The following is a 20,194-nucleotide window of genomic DNA, read 5'->3' as shown; positions in this document are numbered from 1 at the left end:
ATTGATACATGTTATTTTCAGAGCTGGATTAGCCACCCTCCACTTTCTCCAACTGGATGTCAATGCCAAAGGTGAGCTCAGAAGCCACTTACTAAAGATGACAGAGCTTCACTCAGCCTGGGTTCCTATACATCTGTGCAGAGCAGAGGCCCCTCTACACCTCCCAGTGCCAACTGGACTTTCTATGAGGAAAAAAAAAAAGAAACTTGTATTAAGCCACTGAGATTTGGGAGTTTATCTTTACAACAGCTAACAGCATCTTAATTTATGCAGAAGATGAGGAGGAACTTGGATCTGCATGGAAACCCTCATTCCATAACTCAGGTTCAGGGCATCTCCCCACATGCCATCTCCCCTTCACCCACATCTACGCAGGCAAAGTGTTGGGGAACAGCAACTGATGAGCTCAGAGAGGAGGGTAACTGTGTTTGTAGGAGAGGAGGGTGGGAGGACCAGTCAGGGCTCTGTTCTTCCTTCCTGAACCCATATCTTCTGAGCAGTGGCAGCAATGCTCTCGGGCAGAAGGGGCAACAGCTGCCAGAAGTGTGTTACCCTGGAGGTGATCCAGGTTTGGTTTTAGTGTCTCTAAGAATCAGTGAATCTCAGGATTCAAACAGGCCTTCAAGGCTACCTAGTTCAGACTTCCATCCAGATCTTCAATCCCTTCTGCAATTAGCAAGGATCGTCTGTCCTTCACGTGCTTACCTCCTGATAGAGAATGCATCACATCCCAAGCCAACACAGTTCACCATTGGACAGCTCTGCTAGGAAAGTCTCCCTTACACTAAGCTTGATCTGCCCCTCTGACTTTCACCCAAAGTCTTGGTACCACCAAGGGCAGAGAACGGCTCTATCCCTTCGCAGTTATACCCAGGACAGTGCCTGACTTAATAAAAGCATGATATATGTTAGATAGATGGATGACAGGTAAAGAGTGGAAGAAATGGTCAGGGAGTGGAAAACCAGTGAAGACTGAAGCCTCATGAAATCTTGATTTTCTCAGCATAGTGTCCCAAGGTACAAGAAAACAATACAATGTAACACACTAATAACTGCTGGTTTTTTAACTTTTTATTTTACATTGGAGTATAGTTGATAAACAATGTTGTGTTAGTTTCAGGTGCACAACAGAGTGATTCAGTTATACATATACATGTATCTATTCTTTTTCAAATTCTTTTCTCCATTAGGTTGTTACAGAATATTGAGCAGAGTTCCCTGTGCCATACAGTAGGTCCTTGTTGGTTATCCATTTTAAATATAGCAGTGTGTGTATGTCGATCCTAAACTCCCTAATTATCCCTCCCTATTACCCCCCCCCCCAGGTAACCATAAGTTCATTCTCTAAGTCTGTGAGTCTGTTTCTGTTCTGTTCTGTAAATAAGTTCATTTGTATCATTTTTTTTAGATTCCACATATAAGCAATATCATATGACATTCCTCTTTATTGAGAGTACTGTGTTAAGCACTCTGCTCACCACTTAGCATGGATACTCTCATATCTTTATAATTACCTGTAAGAAAGTATAACTCCTATGAAAACAAAAACACATGTGGTTCAGTCTCAGAGCGCTGGTGCTGGTCAAAGAACCTCAGTCCAACAACCAGAGTTTACTGTTTTAGTTTTGGTTTGTTTCGTTTTGTTTTTTGATTCCACGTATAAGTGAGATCATACAGTCTGACTTATTTCACTTAGCATAATGCCTTCAAGGTCCATCCATGTTGTCACAAATAGCAGGATTTCCTCAATCTTTTATGGCTGAATAGTATTCCATTGTACGTATATACCACAACTTCTTTATGCATTTATCCAACACTCAGGTTGTTTCTATGTCTTTTCTATTATAAATAATGCTGCTTTGAACGTGGGGGTGAGATATCTTTCCAAGTTAGTGTTTTCATTTCCTTTAGAAATATTCCCAGAAGTGGAATTGTTGGATCATACGGTAGTTCTATTTTTAATTTTTTGAGGTTACTGTTTTCCACAGTGGCTGTACCTGTTTACAGCCCCACTAACAATGCACAAGTGTTCCTTTCTCTCCACATTCTTGCCAGCATTTGTTATCTCTCATCTTTTTCATGATGGCCGTTCTAACAGGCATGAGGTGATATCCCTTTGTGGGTTTGATTTGCATTTCCCTAATGCCTAGTAATGTTGACCATCTTTTCATGTACCTGTTGGTCATTTGTATATCTTCCTTTGGAAAAAAAATGTCTCTTCAGGATTTTGCCCATTTTTAATTGGATTATTGGGGGGGGTTGCTATTGAGGTGTATAAGTTCTTTAAATATTTTAGCTATTAACCCCTTATCAGATATATGATTTACAACTATCTTTTCCCATTCCATAGGTTCTTTTCTTTATTGTTTCTTTTGCTGTGCAGAAGATTTTTAGTTTGGTGTAGTCCCACTTGTTTATTTTTTTATTTTGTAGCTGTGCTTTAGGTGTCATATCCAAAAAATCATTGCCAAGGCCCATGTCAAGGAGTTTTTTCCTATGTTTTCTTCTAGGAGTTTCATGATTTCAGGTCTTATATTTAAGTCTTTAATCCAATTTGAGTTAATTTTCGTGAGTGGTGTAAGATAAGGGTCTAGTTTCATTCTTTTAAATGTGAATATCCAATTTTCCCAGCACCATTTATCGAAGAGATGATCTTTTCTCCAATGAGTATTCTTGGCTCTCTTAGTAAATATTAGTTGACTGTATATGCTTGGGTTCTCAATTCTGTTCCACTGATGTGTCTATTTTTATGCCAATATCATACTGTTTTGATTACTATAGCTTTGTAATACAGTTTGAAATCAGGGAGTATCATGCCTCCAGCTTATTCTTCTTTCTCGGGATTGTTTTGGCTATTCAGGGTTTTTGTGGTTCCATATAAACTTTAGTGTTGTTTTTCTGTTTCTGTAAAAATGTCATTGAAATCTTGATAGTGATTGCATTGAATCTATAGATGGCTTTGGGTAATACTGACATTTTAACTATAGTCTTCCAATTCATGAACATTTATTTGTGTCTTCCTCAATTTCTTTAATCAATGTCTTGTAGTTTTCAGAATAGAGATCTTTCACCTCCTTAGTTTATCCCTAAGTATTTTATTGGTTTTGTTGGTATTGTATAAATGGATCTTTTCTATATTTCATTTTCAGATAATTTGTTGTTAGCATATAGAAATACTACTGATTTTTTGTATGCTAATTTTGTATCCTGCAACTTTACTGAAGTCATTGATTAGATCTAATAGTTTTTTGGTGGCGTTTTTATGATTTTCTGTATATAAAATCATGTCATCTACAAATAGAGACAATATTACTTCTTACTTTATAATTCTGATGCCTTTTATTTCTTTTCTTGCCTGATCACCTCCACTGAATAGGAGTAATGAGGGTGGGAACTCTTGTCTTAGTCTTGATCTTAGAGGAAAAGCTTCCAACATTTGACCATTGAGTATTAAGTTAGCTTTGAGCTTATCATAAATAGCCTTTATTATGTTGAGGTACATTTCCACCATACCTAATTTGTTTAGAGTTTCTATCATGAATGAATGTTGAATTTTGTCAAATGCTTTTTATGTGTCCATTGAGGAGATCACATGGTTTTTTTTATTTCATTCTATTAATGTGATACATCACATTTATTGATTTGTACATGTTGAATCATCCTTGCATCCCACGAATAAATCCCACTTGATCATGGTGAATGATCCTTTTATTTTTTATTTTTTATTTTATTTTTTTTTTAGTCCCCTTTTAATTTTTTTTTTTATTTTTAACATCTTTATTGGGGTATAATTGCTTTACAATGGTGTGTTAGTTTCTGCTTTATAACAGAGTGAGTCAGTTATACATATATATATGTTCCCATATCTCTTCCCTCTTTGTCTCCCTCCCTCCCACCCTCCCTATCCCCCCCCTCCAGACAGCCACAAAGAACCGAGCCGGTTTCCCTGTGCCATGCGGCTGCTTCCCACTGGCTATCTACCTTACGTTTGTTAGTATATATATGTCCATGTCTCTCTCTCGCCCTAACACACCTCACCCTTCCCCCTCCCCATATCCTCAAGTCTGTTCTCCAGTAGGTCTCTGTCTTTATTCCTGTTTTACCCCTAGGTTCTTCATAACATTTTTTTTTCTTAAATTCCATATATATGTGTTAGCATACGGTATTTGTCCTTCTCTTTCTGACTTACTTCACTCCGTATGACAGACTCTAGATCTATCCACCTCATTACAAATAGCTCAATTTCGTTTCTTTTTATGGCTGAGTAATATTCCATTGTATATATGTGCCACATCTTCTTTATCCATTCATCCGACGGCGGGCACTTAGGTTGTTTCCATCTCCGGGCTATTGTAAATAGAGCTGCAATGAACATTTTGGTACATGACTCTTTCTGAATTCTGGTTTCCTCAGGGTATATACCTAGTAGTGGGATTGCTGGGTCATATGGTAGTTCTATTTGTAGTTTTTTAAGGAACCTCCATACTGTTCTCCATAGTGGCTGAACCAATTCACATTCCCACCAGCAGTGCAAGAGTGTTCCCTTTTCTCCACACCCTCTCCAGCATTTATTGTTTCTAGATTTTTTGATGATGGCCATTCTGACTGGTGTGAGATGATATCTCATTGTAGTTTTGATTTGCATTTCTCTAATGATTAATGATGTTGAGCATTCTTTCATGTGTTTGTTGGCAGTCTGTATATCTTCTTTGGAGAAATGTCTATTTAGGTCTTCTGCCCATTTTTGGATTGGGTTGTTTATTTTTTTGTTATTGAGCTGCATGAGCTGCCTGTAAATTTTAGAGATTAATCCTTTGTCAGTTGATTCATTTGCAAATATTTTCTCCCATTCTGAGGGCTGTCTTTTGGTCTTGTTTATGGTTTCCTTTGCTGTGCAAAAGCTTTGAAGTTTCATTAGGTCCCATTTGTTTATTTTTGTTTTTATCTCCATTACTCTAGGAGATGGGTCAAGAAGGATCTTGCTGTGATTTATGTCATAGAGTGTTCTGCCTATGTTTTCCTCTAAGAGTTTGATAGTTTCTGGCCTTACATTTAGGTCTTTAATCCATTTTGAGCTTATTTTTGTGTATGGTGTTAGGGAGTGATCTAATCTCATACTTTTACATGTACCTATCCAATTTTCCCAGCACCACTTATTGAAGAGGCTGTCCTTTCTCCACTGTATATTCCTGCCACCTTTATCAAAGATAAGGTGACCATATGTGCATGGGTTTATCTCTGGGCTTTCTATCCTATTCCATTGATCTATCTTTCTGTTTTTGTGCCAGTACCATACTGTCTTGATTACTGTAGCTTTGTAGTATAGTCTGAAGTCAGGCAGCCTGATTCCTCCAGCTCCATTTTTTGTTCTCAAGATTGCTTTGGCTATTCGGGGTCTTTTGTGTTTCCATACAAATTGTGAAATTTTTTGTTCTAGTTCTGTGAAAAATGCCAGTGGTAGTTTGATAGGGATTGCATTGAATCTATAGATTGCTTTGGGAAGTAGAGTCATTTTCACAATGTTGATTCTTCCAATCCAAGAACATGGTATATCTCTCCATCTGTTTGTATCATCTTTAATTTCTTTCATCAGTGTCTTATAATTTTCTGCATACAGGTCTTTTGTCTCCTTAGGTAGGTTTATTCCTAGATATTTTATTCTTTTTGTTGCAATGGTAAATGGGAGTGTTTTCTTGATTTCACTTTCAGATTTTTCATCATTAGTATATAGGAATGCCAGAGATTTCTGTGCATTAATTTTGTATCCTGCTACTTTACCAAATTCATTGATTAGCTCTAGTAGTTTTCTGGTAGCATCTTTAGGATTCTCTATGTATAGTATCATGTCATCTGCAAACAGTGACAGCTTTACTTCTTCTTTTCCGATTTGGATTCCTTTTATTTCCTTTTCTTCTCTGATTGCTGTGGCTAAAACTTCCAAAACTATGTTGAATAAGAGTGGTGAGAGTGGGCAACCTTGTCTTGTTCCTGACCTTAGTGGAAATGCTTTCAGTTTTTCGCCATTGAGGATGATGTTGGCTGTGGGCTTGTCATATACGGCCTTTATTATATTGAGGAAAGTTCCCTCTACACCTACTTTCTGCAGGGTTTTTATCATAAATGGGTGTTGAATTTTGTCAAAAGCTTTCTCTGCATCTATTGAGATGATCATATGGTTTTTCTCCTTCAATTTGTTAATATGGTTAATCACATTGATAGATTTGCGTATATTGAAGAATCCTTGCATTCCTGGAATAAACCCCACTTGATCATGGTGTATGATCCTTTTAATGTGCTGTTGGATTCTGTTTGCTAGTATTTTGTTGAGGATTTTTGCATCTATGTTCATCAGTGATATTGGCCTGTAGTTTTCTTTCTTTGTGACATCCTTGTCTGGTTTTGGTATCAAGGTGATGGTGGCCTCGTAGAATGAGTTTGGGAGTGTTCCTCCCTCTGCTATATTTTGGAAGAGTTTGAGAAGAATAGGTGTTAGCTCTTCTCTAAATGTTTGATAGAATTCGCCTGTGAAGCCATCTGGTCCTGGGCTTTTGTTTGTTGGAAGATTTTTAATCACAGTTTCAATTTCAGTGTTTGTGATTGGTCTGTTCATATTTTCTATTTCTTCCTGATTCAGTCTTGGCAGTTTGTGCATTTCTAAGAATTTGTCCATTTCTTCCAGATTGTCCATTTTATTGGCATAGAGTTGCTTGTAGTAATCCCTCATGATTTTTTGTATTTCTGCAGTGTCAGTTGTTACTTCTCCTTTTTCATTTCTGATTCTATTGATTTGAGTCTTCTCCCTTATTTTCTTGATGAGTCTGGCTAATGGTTTATCAATTTTGTTAATCTTCTCAAAGAACCAGCTTTTAGTTTTATTGATCTTTGCTATTGTTTCCTTCATTTCTTTTTCATTTATTTCTGATCTGATTTTTATGATTTCTTTCCTTCTGCTAACTCTGGGGTTTTTTTGTTCTTCTTTCTCTAATTGCTTGAGGTGCAAGGTTAGGTTGTTTATTCGAGATGTTTCCTGCTTCTTAAGGTGGGCTTGTATTGCTATAAACTTCCCTCTTAGAACTGCTTTTGCTGCATCCCATAGGTTTTGGGTCGTTGTATCTCCATTGTCATTTGTTTCTAGGTATTTTTTAATTTCCTCTTTGATTTCTTCAGTGATCACTTCGTTACTAAGTAGTGTATTGTTTAGCCTCCATGTGTTTGTATTTTTTACTGCTCTTTTCCTATAATTGATATCTAATCTCATGGCGTTGTGGTCGGAAAAGATACTTGATATAATTTCAATTTTCTTAAATTTACCAAGGCTTGATTTGTGACCCAAGATATGATCTATCCTGGAGAATGTTCCATGAGCACTTGAGAAAAATGTGTATTCTGTTGTTTTTGGATGGAGTGTCCTATAAATATCAATTAAGTCCATCCTGTTTAATGTATCATTTAAAGCTTGTGTTTCCTTATTTATTTTCATTTTGGATGATCTGTCCATTGGTGAAAGTGGGGTGTTGAAGTCCCCTACTATGAATGTGTTACTGTCGATTTCCCCTTTTATGGCTGCTAGTTTTTGCCTTATGTATTGAGGTGCTCCTATGTTGGGTGCATAAATATTTACAATTGTTATATCTTCTTCTTGGATCGATCCCTTAATCATTATGTAGTGTCCTTCTTTGTCTCTTCTGATAGTCCTTATTTTAAAGTCTATTTTGTCTGATATGAGAATTGCTACTCCAGCTTTCTTTTGGTTTCCATTTGCATGGAATATCTTTTTCCATCCCCTTACTTTCAGTCTGTATGTGTCTCTAGGTCTGAAGTGGGTCTCTTGTAGACAGCATATATATGGGTCTTGTTTTTGTATCCATTCAGCCAATCTGTGTCTTTTGGTGGGAGCATTTAGTCCATTTACATTTAAGGTAATTATCGATATGTATGTTCCTATTCCCATTTTCTAAATTGTTTTGGGTTCGTTATTATAGGACTTTTCCTTCTCTTGTGTTTTTGTCTAGAGAAGTTCCTTTAGCATTTGTTGTAAAGCTGGTTTGGTGGTGCTGAACTCTCTCAGCTTTTGCTTGTCTGTAAAGGTTTTAATTTCTCCATCAAATCTGAATGAGATCCTTGCTGGGTAGAGTAATCTTGGTTGCAGGTTTTTCTCCTTCATCACTTTCAGTATGTCCTGCCACTCCCTTCTGGCTTGTAGAGTTTCTGCTGAGAGATCAGCTGTTAACCTTATGGGGATTCCCTTGTGTGTTATTTGTTGTTTTTCCCTTGCTGCTTTTAATATGCTTTCTTTGTATTTAGTTTTTGACAGTTTGATTAATATGTGTCTTGGCGTATTTCTCCTTGAATTTATCCTGTATGGGACTCTCTGTGCTTCCTGGACTTGATTAACGATTTCCTTTCCCATATTAGGGAAGTTTTCAACTATAATCTCTTCAAATATTTTCTCAGTCCCTTTCTTTTTCTCTTCTTCTTCTGGAACCCCTATAATTCGAATGTTGGTGCGTTTAATGTTGTCCCAGAGGTCTCTGAGACTGTCCTCAGTTCTTTTCATTCTTTTTTCTTTATTCTGCTCTGCAGTAGTTATTTCCACTATTTTATCTTCCAGGTCACTTATCCGTTCTTCTGCCTCATTTATTCTGCTATTGATCCCATCTAGAGTATTTTTCATTTCATTTATTGTGTTGTTCATCATTGTCTGTTTCATCTTTATTTCTTCTAGGTCCTTGTTAACTGCTTCTTGCATTTTGTCCATTCTATTTCCAAGATTTTGGATCATCTTTACTATCATTATTCTGAACTCTTTTTCAGGTAGACTGCCTATTTCCTCTTCATTTGTTAGGTCTGGTGGGTTTTTATCCTGCTCCTTCATCTGCTGTGTGTTTTTCTGTCTTCTCATTTTGCTTATCTTACTGTGATTGGGTTCACCTTTTTGCAGGCTGCAAGTTCGTAGCTCCCGTTGTTTTTGATGTCTGTCTCCAGTGGCTAAGGTTGGTTCAGTGCGTTGTGTAGGCTTCCTGGTGGAGGGGACTAGTGGCTGTGTTGTGGTGTATGAGGCTAGATCTTGTCTCTCTAGTGGGCAGGTCCACGTCTGGTGGTGTGTTTTGGGGTGTCTGTGGACTTATTATGATTTTAGGCAGCCTCTCTGCTAGTGGGTGGGGTTGTGTTCCTGTTTTGCTATATGGTTGGCATAGGTTGTCCAGCACTGTAGCTTGCTGGTCGTTGAGCGAAGCTGGGTGCTGGTGTTGAGATGGAGATCTCTGGGAGATTTTCGCCGTTTGATATTATGTGGGGCTGGGAGGTCTCTTCTTGACGAGTGTTCTGAAGTTGGCTCTCCCACCTCAGAGGCAGAGTCCTGACTCCTGGCTGGAGCAGCAAGAGCCTTTCGTCCACTCACCCAGGTACGTGGGGAGTTTCTTGCCTTTTGGGAGGTCTGAGGTCTCCTGCCAGCGTTCAGTAGGTGTTCTGTAGGAGTTGCTCCACGTGTAGATGTATTTCTGGTGTATCTGTGGGGAGGAAGGTGATCTCTGCGTCTTACTCCTCCGCCATCTTGGAAAACTCTCCCCCGAATGATCCTTTTAATGTGCTGCTGAATTCAGTTTGCTAGCATTCTACTGAAATTTTTTGCATCTATATTCATCAGGGTTATTGGCCTGTACTTTTCATTTCTGGTAGCATCCTTCTTTTCTGGCTTTGATATCAGGGTAACATTGACCTCGTAAAATAAGTTTGGGAGCATTCCCAACTCTTAATTTTTTTGGAAGAGTTTGAGAAAGATTGTTAATTCTTTAAATGTGTTTAGTAAAATTCACCAGTGAAGCCATCTGGTCCTGGGCTTTTCTTCATTGAGAGGTCTTTTTTTTTTTTTTTTGTCACTGATTCAATCTTATCACTAGTAATTGGTCTATTCAGACTTTTTTTTTTTTTTTTTTTTTTTACGCGGGTCTCTCACTGTTGTGGCCTCTCCCGTTGCGGAGCACAGGCTCCGGACACGCAGGCTCAGCGGCCATGGCTCAGGGGCCCAGCCGCTCCGCGGCATGTGGGATCCTCCCAGACCGGGGCACGAACCCGTGTCCCCTGCATCAGCAGGCGGACTCTCAACCACTGAGCCACAAGGGAAGCCCCAGACTTTTTATTTCTTCTTGATTCAGTCTTGCTGGTTTGTATATTTCTAAGAATTCTTCCATTTCTTCTAGGTTGTCCAGTTTTTTGGTGTATAGTTATTCATAATAGCCTCTTAGGATCCTTTGTATTTGTGGGGAATGTTTTCATTTATAATTTTCATTTGGGTCCTCTCTCTTTTTCCCCTGGTTATTCGAGCTAAATGTTTGTTAACTTTATCTTTCTAAAGAACCAACTCTTAGTTTGGTTAATCTTTTCTATTATTTCCCTATCCTCTATTTCATTTATTCCTACTCTAATCTTTACTATTTCCTTCCTTCTGCTAAATTTGGGCTCATTTTTTTTTTCCTCTTTTTTTTTTTCCGCAGCTCCTTAAGGCATAGAGTTAGGTTGTTTATTTGGGCTCTTTCTTGCTTCTTAATGTAGGCTTTTATTGTTGTGAATTTCCTCCTTAGAACTGTTTTTGCTGCATTCCATAAGTTTTGGTATGTTGTGTTTCTATTTTCATTTATCTCAAAATACTCTATTATTTCCCCTTTAATTTCTTCTTTAATCCATTGGTTGTTCAGAAGTGTTATTTAATTTCCATGTATTTGAGAATTTTCCATTTTTCCTCTTCTTATTGATTTCTAGTTTCATACCATTGTTGTCAGAGAAGATACTTGGTATGATTTCAGTCTCCTTGAATTTTCTAAGACTTGTTTTACAGCCTAATGTACAGTCTATCCTAGAAAATGTTCCATGTGCACTTGAGAAGAATGTATATTCTGCTGTTGTCAGAACATCTGTATATGTCTGTTAGGTTCACTCGGTCTATAGTCTTGTTCAAACCCACTGTTACTGATTCTGTGTCTGGATGATCTATCCATTGTTGAGAGTGGGGTGTTAAAGTCCCCAGCTAATATTGTATTGCTGTTTATTTCTCCTTTTAGCTCTTAGCTTTTGCTTTTGTATTTAGGTGCTCTGACGTTGGGCACAAAAATATTTACAACTGTTTTATCTTCTTAATATATTGGCCCCTTGATCATTATTATCATTATTGTCTCTTTTTTACCATTTTTAAAGTCTGTTTGTCTGATATAAGTATAGCTACCTCTGCTTTGTTGTTGTTGTTCTTACAATTTTACTTGCAACATTTTTCCATCCCTTCACTGTCTATGTGTCTTTAAGGCTAAGGTGACTTTCTTGTAGGCAGCATATCATTGGATCTTTTTTTAAAAAAAAACCCATTCAGCCGTTCTACATCTTTTGATTGAAGAGTTTAGTCTGTTTTCAGTTAAAGTAATTATTGATAAGTAAGGACTTACTGCTGCCATTTTGTTAATTGTTTTCTAGATCCATTGCGCCTTGTTTCATATCCTGCTGTCTTTTTGTGTGTTTTGATATCTTGTGGTAAAAGAATGCTTTGACTTCTTTATGTGGTTCTGTGTAATTACTATAGGTTTTTCCCTTGTGGTTACCATGAGGCTTAAAGAAAATACCTTAAAATTGTAACAACTTAACTTCAATAGAATTCCCAAGCTTTACACTTTTATTTCTCCTCCCTCTCATATTTTAGAGTATTGAAGTTACAATTTACATAGTTTTCATTGTATAACTAGTAACAGATTATTATTGTTATGGTTATTTTTACTACATTTGTTTTCTAACTTTTAGAGTTGTAAGTGAATTACACACCACCATTACCACATTATTGAATCTAACTTTGACTATTTACTTACTGTTACCACTGAGTTTTACACTGCTTTCTAAATTCTTATGATATTAATTAGAGTCCTTTTATTTCCACTCAAAAACTTCCTTTTAATTTTTCTTATAAGGCAGGTCTAATGGTGATGAATTCCCTCAGTTTTTGTTTGTTTGAGGAAAGTCTTTATCCCTCCTTCATTTCTGAAGGACAGTTTCACCAGGTATAGTACTGTTGGTTGACAGCTTTTTTTTTTTTTTCCTTTCAATATTTTGAATATTTTATCCCATTCTCTTCTGACCTGAAAAGTGTCTGTTGAGAAATTTGCCAACAGTCTTGCGGGGGTTCCCTTATATGTAACTTCTCTTTTCTCTTGCTGCTTTTAAAATTCTTTCTTTGTCTTTGACTTTTGACAGCTTAATTATAATGTGTCTCAGTGTAGCCCTATTCAGGTTCAACTTATCTGAGATTCTCTTGGATCTGGATGTCTATTTCTATCCCCTTCTTTGGGAAGTTTTCAACTATTATTGCTTTAAATATACCTTCTATCCATTTCTCTTTTTATCCTTCCAGAATTCCCATAATGTAAATGCTGTTTCTTTACCTTGTGTCCCATAAGTTCTATAGGCTTTCTTTTTTTTTTTTTTTTTTTTTTTTTCTCAACCACATAAACTGTAGTGTTGACTCTAGCCTTCCCAATTTCCTTTTTTTTTTTGCGATACGCGGGCCTCTCACTGTTGTGGCCTCTCCCGTTGCGGAGCGCAGGCTCCGGTCGCGCAGGCTCAGCGGCCATGGCTCACGGGCCCAGCCGCTCCGCGGCATGTGGGATCTTCCCGGACCGGGGCACGAACCTGTGTCCCCTGCATCGGCAGGCGGACTCTCAACCACTGCGCCACCCTGGAAGCCCTCTAAAGGCTTTCTTCACTCTTTTTTTTTTTTGTCTTTTTGCTCCTCTGACTGGACAGTTACAAATTTCCTATCTTCCAGGTTGCTGACTCTTTCTTTTGCATGACTGAGTCTGCTTTTCTACTCCCTATTGAATTCTTCAATTGTATTTTTCAGCTCTAGGATTTCTTTTTTCTTTTCTCTATTTTCTTGGATGGTTTCTATTTCGTTGCTGAACTTGTTGGGCTCATGCATTGTTTTCCTAATTCCATTTAGTCATCTGTGTGTTCTGGTAGCTCACTAAACTTCCTTAAAAGCAGTATTCTGAATTCTTTGTCCGACAGAACATAGATCTCCATTTCTCTAGGGTCAGTTTTTAGAATTGTATTAGTTTCCTTTGGTGGTATCATATTTATCTGATTTTTCTTGGTCATTGATTCCTTATGTTGATATCTTCCCATTTGAGTAAGTGGTCTCTTCTTCCAGAATTTGCAGGTTTGCTTTGTCAGAGACAGTTCACTTCTCAGCTCAGTTTGGATTTCTGGCTGTATCTGCTGGTGGGGCCTGCTACTAGGATCTATTATTGTGTGAGGCAACTGTTTAAGCTCTGAAGTCGGGGAGGGGGGATGCCACTGGCTAAGAACAGCTGGATAAGACTGCTGACATGGTTCCCTACCCAAGTGAGGCTGTAGGATGGGCTCTGTCGTTGCCTGAATTCTCTAGTCAGGCTTCCTACACAGTTGGGACTGGATGCTATACTCAGCAGTTGGTGGGGCTATGAATTAGCTTTCTTGCCCTTGTGGGGCAGCAGAATGCGACCCAGGGCCTGCATGGCTCATTGCTTGAGGACCCAAATCAGGCAAGATTGTGCACGGAATATCCTGGTCAGGTGAGGCCACCAGTTTTGCTCTGTAGACAGGGAAAGCCACAGGCTGTGCTCTCTGTCCTAGTGCCACTGTAAGCAGGGCTGTTGGATGGGCTATGCAGCTTCTCATGTGCTCTGGGAGCGTTCCCTGGTCAGGTGGGCTAAAGGCTGTATTCAGCAATAAGTGGGGCTATGAATTAGTTTCTCTGCCCAGGAGCTGGGAGAACAGCTCCAAGGCCACTAAGGCTCTTTGTGGTCTTGACTCAAGCTGACCTGTGCCCCAAGGTCCCTGGTCCAACAGGGCTACTGACTTTGCTCTGGGGGTGGTCAGCTCTGCCCCCTGCCTCTGGACTCAAGAGTTGCGGGATTATGTAGCAGCTTCCAGGTGTTCTCAGCAACGCTTCCTGTTAGGTGGGCCAGGAGCCAAACTGGCAGCCGGTAGGGCTATGTCTGTTCTCCTGCCTGGTCGGGACTGGGAGGCCGCTTCCGACAACTCCCAGATTTTCCCAAGGAGGCCTTCTGGTTGGGAGGGGCTGGGAGGCACACCACAGCTGGTGGGGCTACAACTCAGCTCTTCTGCCTGGAAGAGAGCCGACCAGGCTCCAGGGACTGCAGAACTCCTCATTTGAGGAGCTGAGTCGTGCAGACCTGCACCCCACCAAGTTCCCTGGTCACACTGCACCATCGACTTGTTCTGCAGATGAGCAAAGACACAGGTTGGGACTACTGCGTGGGCTCTGCAAGTGGGAATTTGGTCTGCCAAGACCCAGTGCTGGAGGCCTCTCCCCCTTCTCCATCACCATCAGATTCCCAGTGGTTGAGCCCCAACAGAGTCCCCTGCAATCCAAGGGGGTGAAACCAGGGCTCCCATGAAGTGACCCACAATTCTGGGTGGGGGTGCTGGATGTCACCCCTGGACTCTCTTTTCCCTCTGGAGGAACCATAGGCCCAAGGGAGACCTCTCAGTGTGGGGCGGGCTGTGCTGACCTGGGGGAGGGTCAATGTGGTCAGTGTGTAGCCGCTCCTCTTACCCTCTTCCCACCCCCACCCCCCAGTGTGGTCTGCCTGGGTCTCTGTGGTACAGAAGGTGCTTCATCCTTGCTCCCGGGTTCTAGGATTCTCTCAATGGTGTCTTGTCCATGAATAGTTGTTAGTTGCTCTTGTGGTGGGGGGCAAAGTCAGGAACACCCTATGTCACCGTCTTGGTGACATCATTCCCCTTACTGCATGTTGAACACTGAGAACTTTCTATGGATTAACTTCTTTAATCCTCATAACCATTTTATGGGCTAGATACTGCTATTTTTAAATTGTCTTTAATTTTTTTAAATTTTATTCAAGTATAGTTGATTTACAATGTTGTGTTAATTTCTGCTGTACAGCAAAGTGATTCAGTTATACATACATTCTTTTTCATATTCTTTTCCATTATGGTTTATCACAGGATACTGAATATAGTTCCCTTTGCTATATAGTAGGACCTTGCTGTTTATCCATCCTATATATACTAGTTTGCATCCACTAATCCCAAACTCCTACTCCATCCCTCCCCCACCCCGTCTCCCCCTTGGCCACCACAAGTCTGTTCTCTTTACCTGTGCATCTGTTTCTGTTTCATAGTTTGCTTAGTATGATCATCTCTAGGTCCATCCATGTTGCTACAAATGGCATTATTTCATTCTTTTTTATGGCTGAGTAGTAGTCCATTGTATATATATACCACATCTTCTTTATCCATTCATCTGTTGATGGACATGTTGTTTCTATGTCTTGGCTACTGTAAATAGTGCTGCTATGAAAATAGGGGTGCATGTATCTTTTTGAATTATAGTTTTGTACAGATATATGCCCAGGAGTGGGATTGCTGGATCATATGGCAACTCTAGTTTTCGTTTTTTGAGAAACCTCCATACTGTTTTCCATAGTGGCTGCACCCATTTACATTCCCACCAACAGTGTAGGAGGGTTCCCTTTTCTCCACACCGTCTCCAGCATTTGTTTGTAGACTTTTTAATGATGGCCATTCTGACTGGTGTGAGGTGGTACCTCATTGTAGTTTTGAATTGCATTTCTCTAGTAATTAGTGATGATGAGCATCTCTATATGTCTTCTTTAGGGAAATGCCTATTTAGGTCTTCTGCTTATTTTTCAATTGGGTTGTTTGGTACTTTTGTTATTACGTTGGGCTAGATACCGCTGTTAACCCCATTTTACAGGTGTGAAAATCAAGGCACAGAGAGGATAAAGTGGGAACCTTTGATTCACACCCCCACTGCCTTTAAACCTGAGTGGGGACCCCCCCCCCCAAGAGTAGATGCCCCTCTCCTCCATGATGGCAAATGGTGTTACACTGTCCTTCACTGGGCCCTCTGTCTACATACCTGCTGGAGATGGCAACGCTAAGCAGGGAGGCCAGGGGCGTAGGTTGGAGATGCAGAAGTTTCAAGGAGGAATGAGGGAGACGTTCCAATTCATCAGCACTGGTGATGGTACGTGCTCCATTTTTTTTTTTAACCATCACTTCCCCAAAGAAGCTGCTGGAGGTATGGGCAACCTCTGCCAGCACCCCTCCCCACCTGAGGTCTATATTAGGCCACTGGACGTATTCAGTCCCTCTCTGGATGAGGGCAGCTCTCCACCCAAGGCAGGCCCCTCAGTCACCGAATCTGAGGCAGCTACCCTGCTTTGTCCCTGGACTGTGGATTTGGGCTTCGAGCTTTTGACCAGGGAAGACATGGGCCCAGAAAGGACTTGCTCAGGTCGCAGAGCTTGTAGATGTCAGAGCGAGAAGTAAACCCAGGTGTCCTAAGGCCAGGGTTATTTCCCCACCCCCATACTGCCATTCTGTGTGGAAGTTTCTATGTGTGTTGCCGGGGGTGGGGGTGGGGCTATCATCATGCTCAGCACTGCTTCCTTAAGAGGCAATGAATGTCTTACAGAAGAGCTTTGGGCAACTGTCTGATCCCCACAGGAGGAATGACCCTTACCCCACCAGTAAAAGGGAAGAGTCAGAGCAGTCGCCATCCTTTCTTTTATTTACATAAAATCTCCAGAAAGAACCGGTATATTTGTTACCTTCGAGGAAACGGCCCACAGATGGGCTGACTCTTGTACCTTTCGAATACTGAGCCACGTGAACTCAGAGCCTATTCAAAATAAATACCCTTTTAAAAATACTCTTTCCTTAAGCCCCAGGCTAGGAGTCAGGACTGCTCAGATCTGGTCCCGCCCCCGCCACGCAGACTGCACCTTTGGCCTCTCCCCGTAATCTCTCTGGGCGGCTCCCTCCACTGTGAGATCTCAGTGGGCTGCACGAGTCATCCACAGGTTCCTCTCAGCGCCTTCCTCCTTCCCGTCCTCAGAGCGGCTCGGACACTGGGACACAGAGGAGGCTGGGTTCCTTTGTATGTTTTGTCTTTAAGTCGGTTTTCTTTTGCGAGTCCATGAAACACGGCCTGATTCTCAGTTGGTTCTTCTAGCAATTTTGTTGCTACAAATCCAAGACTACGAAGGCTGTTCACACCACTGGAGAAGGAAAAACTCACCTAACTTTGCCAGCCCAGGACTTCAGGGGGCTTACCTTTCATTCGTCTGCATGGGGAAAACGACGACGAGTGGCCTCTGGGAAATGGCACAGTAAGTCTCGGGGCCGGTAGGTGGGGTTGGGAGGCTGGGGCACTTCCCCACTGGGATGGGAGCTCTCAGGGCACAGTGATGGGGTATGAGGCTCTGCGCTTATAGGGAACTCAGCTGCTTTCTCCAGGACCTCAGGCACTTAATTTATCTCTGAGGCTTGGTTTTCTCATCCATAGAAATGGAGCTAAAACTATCTACATCACAGGTTTGTCATGTGAGTAGATCCGATACCTAGGTGTTCTGTGAATATTAATTTGCCTCCTGCTTAAAAATAGAGGGAGGGAAAGTCCTTCAAAAAGGAGACACATTCACACAACTGCCTTGTAGCAACTGGACCTGCAGCGATTTAATTGACGTAAAAAACACAGGATTGTGACCAGAGTTGGCTGTAACGTATGAGATCTTAGTTTCTTACCCCATGACAGAGGAACGAGGGTGGGTTGGTGGAGAGTTGGTTTCTACGCACTGGAGATGGAAGGGCAACCCCACGGCTTTCAAGACAAGGAAAATGGGGGCACTGTATTTAAACAATGGGGCAGATGTTGAACATCCCCTGCATGTCCCCCCCGAGGAGCCCACTGATGGGAGGTGGGGCTGCAGGATGCTGTGCCAGAATGGCAGCAGCTCCCACTGGCACTTGATCCCTCCCTGCCAAGGCCAGGCCCCTCACCTCCTCCAGAACAAGTGTCCAAGCTCTGAGGAGGGGCGGCATGGGGATGGGGTGGGCGGTGGCACAGCTGGAAGAGACAGATGGAAATGACCCATGTGTAGACCCAGGGTGGTCCGGGAAGAGAAAGCCAAGATGAGGACCAGAGCCATCCCAGACTTTTCCTATGGCTTGTTGGCTTCCTGATTGATAGTTGGATACTTGAGCCCTGAGAATCTAGCTGGGATGCTCTGGGGAAGGGGAAGGGAGTGCTCCTGAGGAGGCCAGCCCCAGGGCCAGCAGAGGGAAGACAGGCAGCAAAACTTCTGGGCCCAGCCTCCAGCCACCTCCCGCAGGGCTCTGGGCCCAATACTGAGAGAGTCAAAAGGAGAGAGAACACTCAAGAAAGGGGACATTAAAAAAAAAAGTCTGATCGCTACACGGCTGAGGTATTAGAGAGACAGGGCCTGGTCCCAGGGTACAGACACGCCGGGGGCGGGGGGGCTTTGTTCTGGCGAATTAAGGACCACACACGTGACCCTGGGAGCACCAAGCAGGCCCTGCAGGTCCGAGAGACCAACTCCGCTCCAAAGGAGTCCCCTGGCCTCGGAAGGAGGCAGCTCGTCCAGTGCCACCTTCTCGCAAAGGTGCCCCTGTCCCCGCTGTCCCACGTCAGTGCTGCCAGTCCGCAGGAGTCACACAGGTCAGCCCGAGATGCGTTACACAGTCTCGGGCGGCGGCTTACTGTTTCTGGTCATATCATCCTTCCTCCCCCCCCCCCCCCCCCGCAACCCCCCGTGTCCTCCGTTGTCAGGTGGGAGCAAGGCCACGCCCTCTTCACTCCTGCTCCCCCCCCCCCCCCCCCCCCGCCAATGCCACTGGTTCCCCGTGGTTCCTCTAGGTTCTGAGTGAGGCAAGCAGCAAAGAGGGGACGGGAGAACGCTTTATCATCATCAGAGGGAGTAAAGTGCAGGCAGCAACTCGGACACTTGGTCTGGACGCAGGAGAGGCCAGGCTGCCTGCCGGCTCAGGGCTCAGGGCCTCAGTAGCGATACACCTTCAGTCTGTTGTTCTCATCCAGGCCCAGCTGCAGGAGGCCGGAACCAGCTGTCGGCTTGGGCACCGAAGAGAAGAGATGTCTGGCCACAAGGTGAAGGAAAACTCTGCAGTCAGCTGAGCACACCTGGGGAAGGGTCACAGGCCCAACGGGGTCCTCCTTGCACCCCGAGGGCCCACACGCCTTGGCAGTTACAGCAAGAAGGGATTGGGGTTTGGAGAGCAGCTAAAAAGATACGACTTGGGGTCATTCTTGTAATGTCCCAGCCACTTGCGGTGAGCCTCGATCATGTCCTGGAAGTTGGTGCTGCCCGCCTCGGGGACTTGGGAGGGGGGACGCTGCAGGAGGCGGAGCTGCTCACTGCGGGGAGGGCAGAGGAGGCAGGAGTGCCAGAGGTGGGGGGGTCTTGGAGCAAGGCAAGAATGCCCCTCGGGGATGAGGAGCATCAGTTCCCAAAAGCTCCTGACGGCGAGGCTCCCACATCTGCCTGTTCCCGGCCAATCTCATCTGCAAAAGCTTCCCTCTCTATCGACTCAAATACCTTGCCAGCATCAGCTCCCAAGTTGGCCAAAGGGTGAGAGGGCTTGTACTTATGGCTGGGGCCCTGCAGGGATACATCAGGGGCTACATTCGGTAAGGAATAAGATGAATGGGAAACTAATAACAAGTTTCAATAATTGCCCATCTGTCTCCCCCCACAGGGCGCCCCCTCTCACTGCAGATGTTGCTCAGCAGGCCTGGGGGAAGAAGGGAGCCGTGTGATGCAGACAGAGAGCTCAGGGCAAGAGATGAAGGCCACACCCCAGGGCTGGAAGGGGCAGGGTCCCACCAGGGGCCCATTTCTCCCCAAGGTGCCACAGGGCAGCTTCCTCACAGGGCTGGATCAGGTAAGGCCCGCCGGGCCCCGCTGGGACCTCATCGGTTGGGACTTTTCGCTGGCTGCGGAGGTGCACCGCAGACCCAGGCAGCTTCGTGGCCTGGAGACCTGCCTAACCGCTCTGGGTGATGTGATAAGGAGTTCTGGTCCCCTCCCAGGTCCCACCTGCCCAGGGAGCTGCAGCGAGCAGCTGAACGGTGTGGCTCCACCCTGAGCCCACAGGGAGGCTTACCTGGCAGACACATACCCCAGCCTGTTTTCCAGGGGGGCGGGGCCACTGCTGAGGAATGGGATGCCAGCTGGAAAAGTGGGAGGAAAGCGTTCAGAAATGGGCAGAGGTTCATCTGAGCCAGCCCCCTCCTGCCCTCCCCGAGAAACTGCAAAGGCACTGCCCCCCAAACAAAACAAGGAAGAGC

At 43.1% G+C, this 20,194-nt stretch overlaps 1 protein-coding gene across 1 annotated transcript in view; it reads right to left on the bottom strand.

Annotated features, from left to right (window-relative positions):
* Positions 1-18,886: 18,886 nt before the first annotated feature.
* CEP164 (centrosomal protein 164) overlaps positions 18,887-20,194 on the bottom strand; it is a 71,238-nt gene continuing 69,930 nt past the window's right edge. Inside the window, exons 30-32 of the mRNA XM_007446913.1 lie at positions 20,011-20,077; positions 19,139-19,261; positions 18,887-18,983 (exon numbers count right to left, since the gene is read on the bottom strand). Of these exons, the coding sequence (XP_007446975.1) occupies positions 18,887-18,983; positions 19,139-19,261; positions 20,011-20,077 (287 nt within the window). The remainder of the gene's footprint in view (positions 18,984-19,138; positions 19,262-20,010; positions 20,078-20,194) is intronic.

Source organism: Lipotes vexillifer, unplaced genomic scaffold, assembly GCF_000442215.2.
Source record: "Lipotes vexillifer unplaced genomic scaffold, Lipotes_vexillifer_v1.1 scaffold1634, whole genome shotgun sequence".
Classification (NCBI taxonomy): domain Eukaryota; kingdom Metazoa; phylum Chordata; class Mammalia; order Artiodactyla; family Lipotidae; genus Lipotes; species Lipotes vexillifer.
Note: the sequence above shows the minus strand (reverse complement) of the source record. Positions and strands in the feature narration are given on the sequence as shown.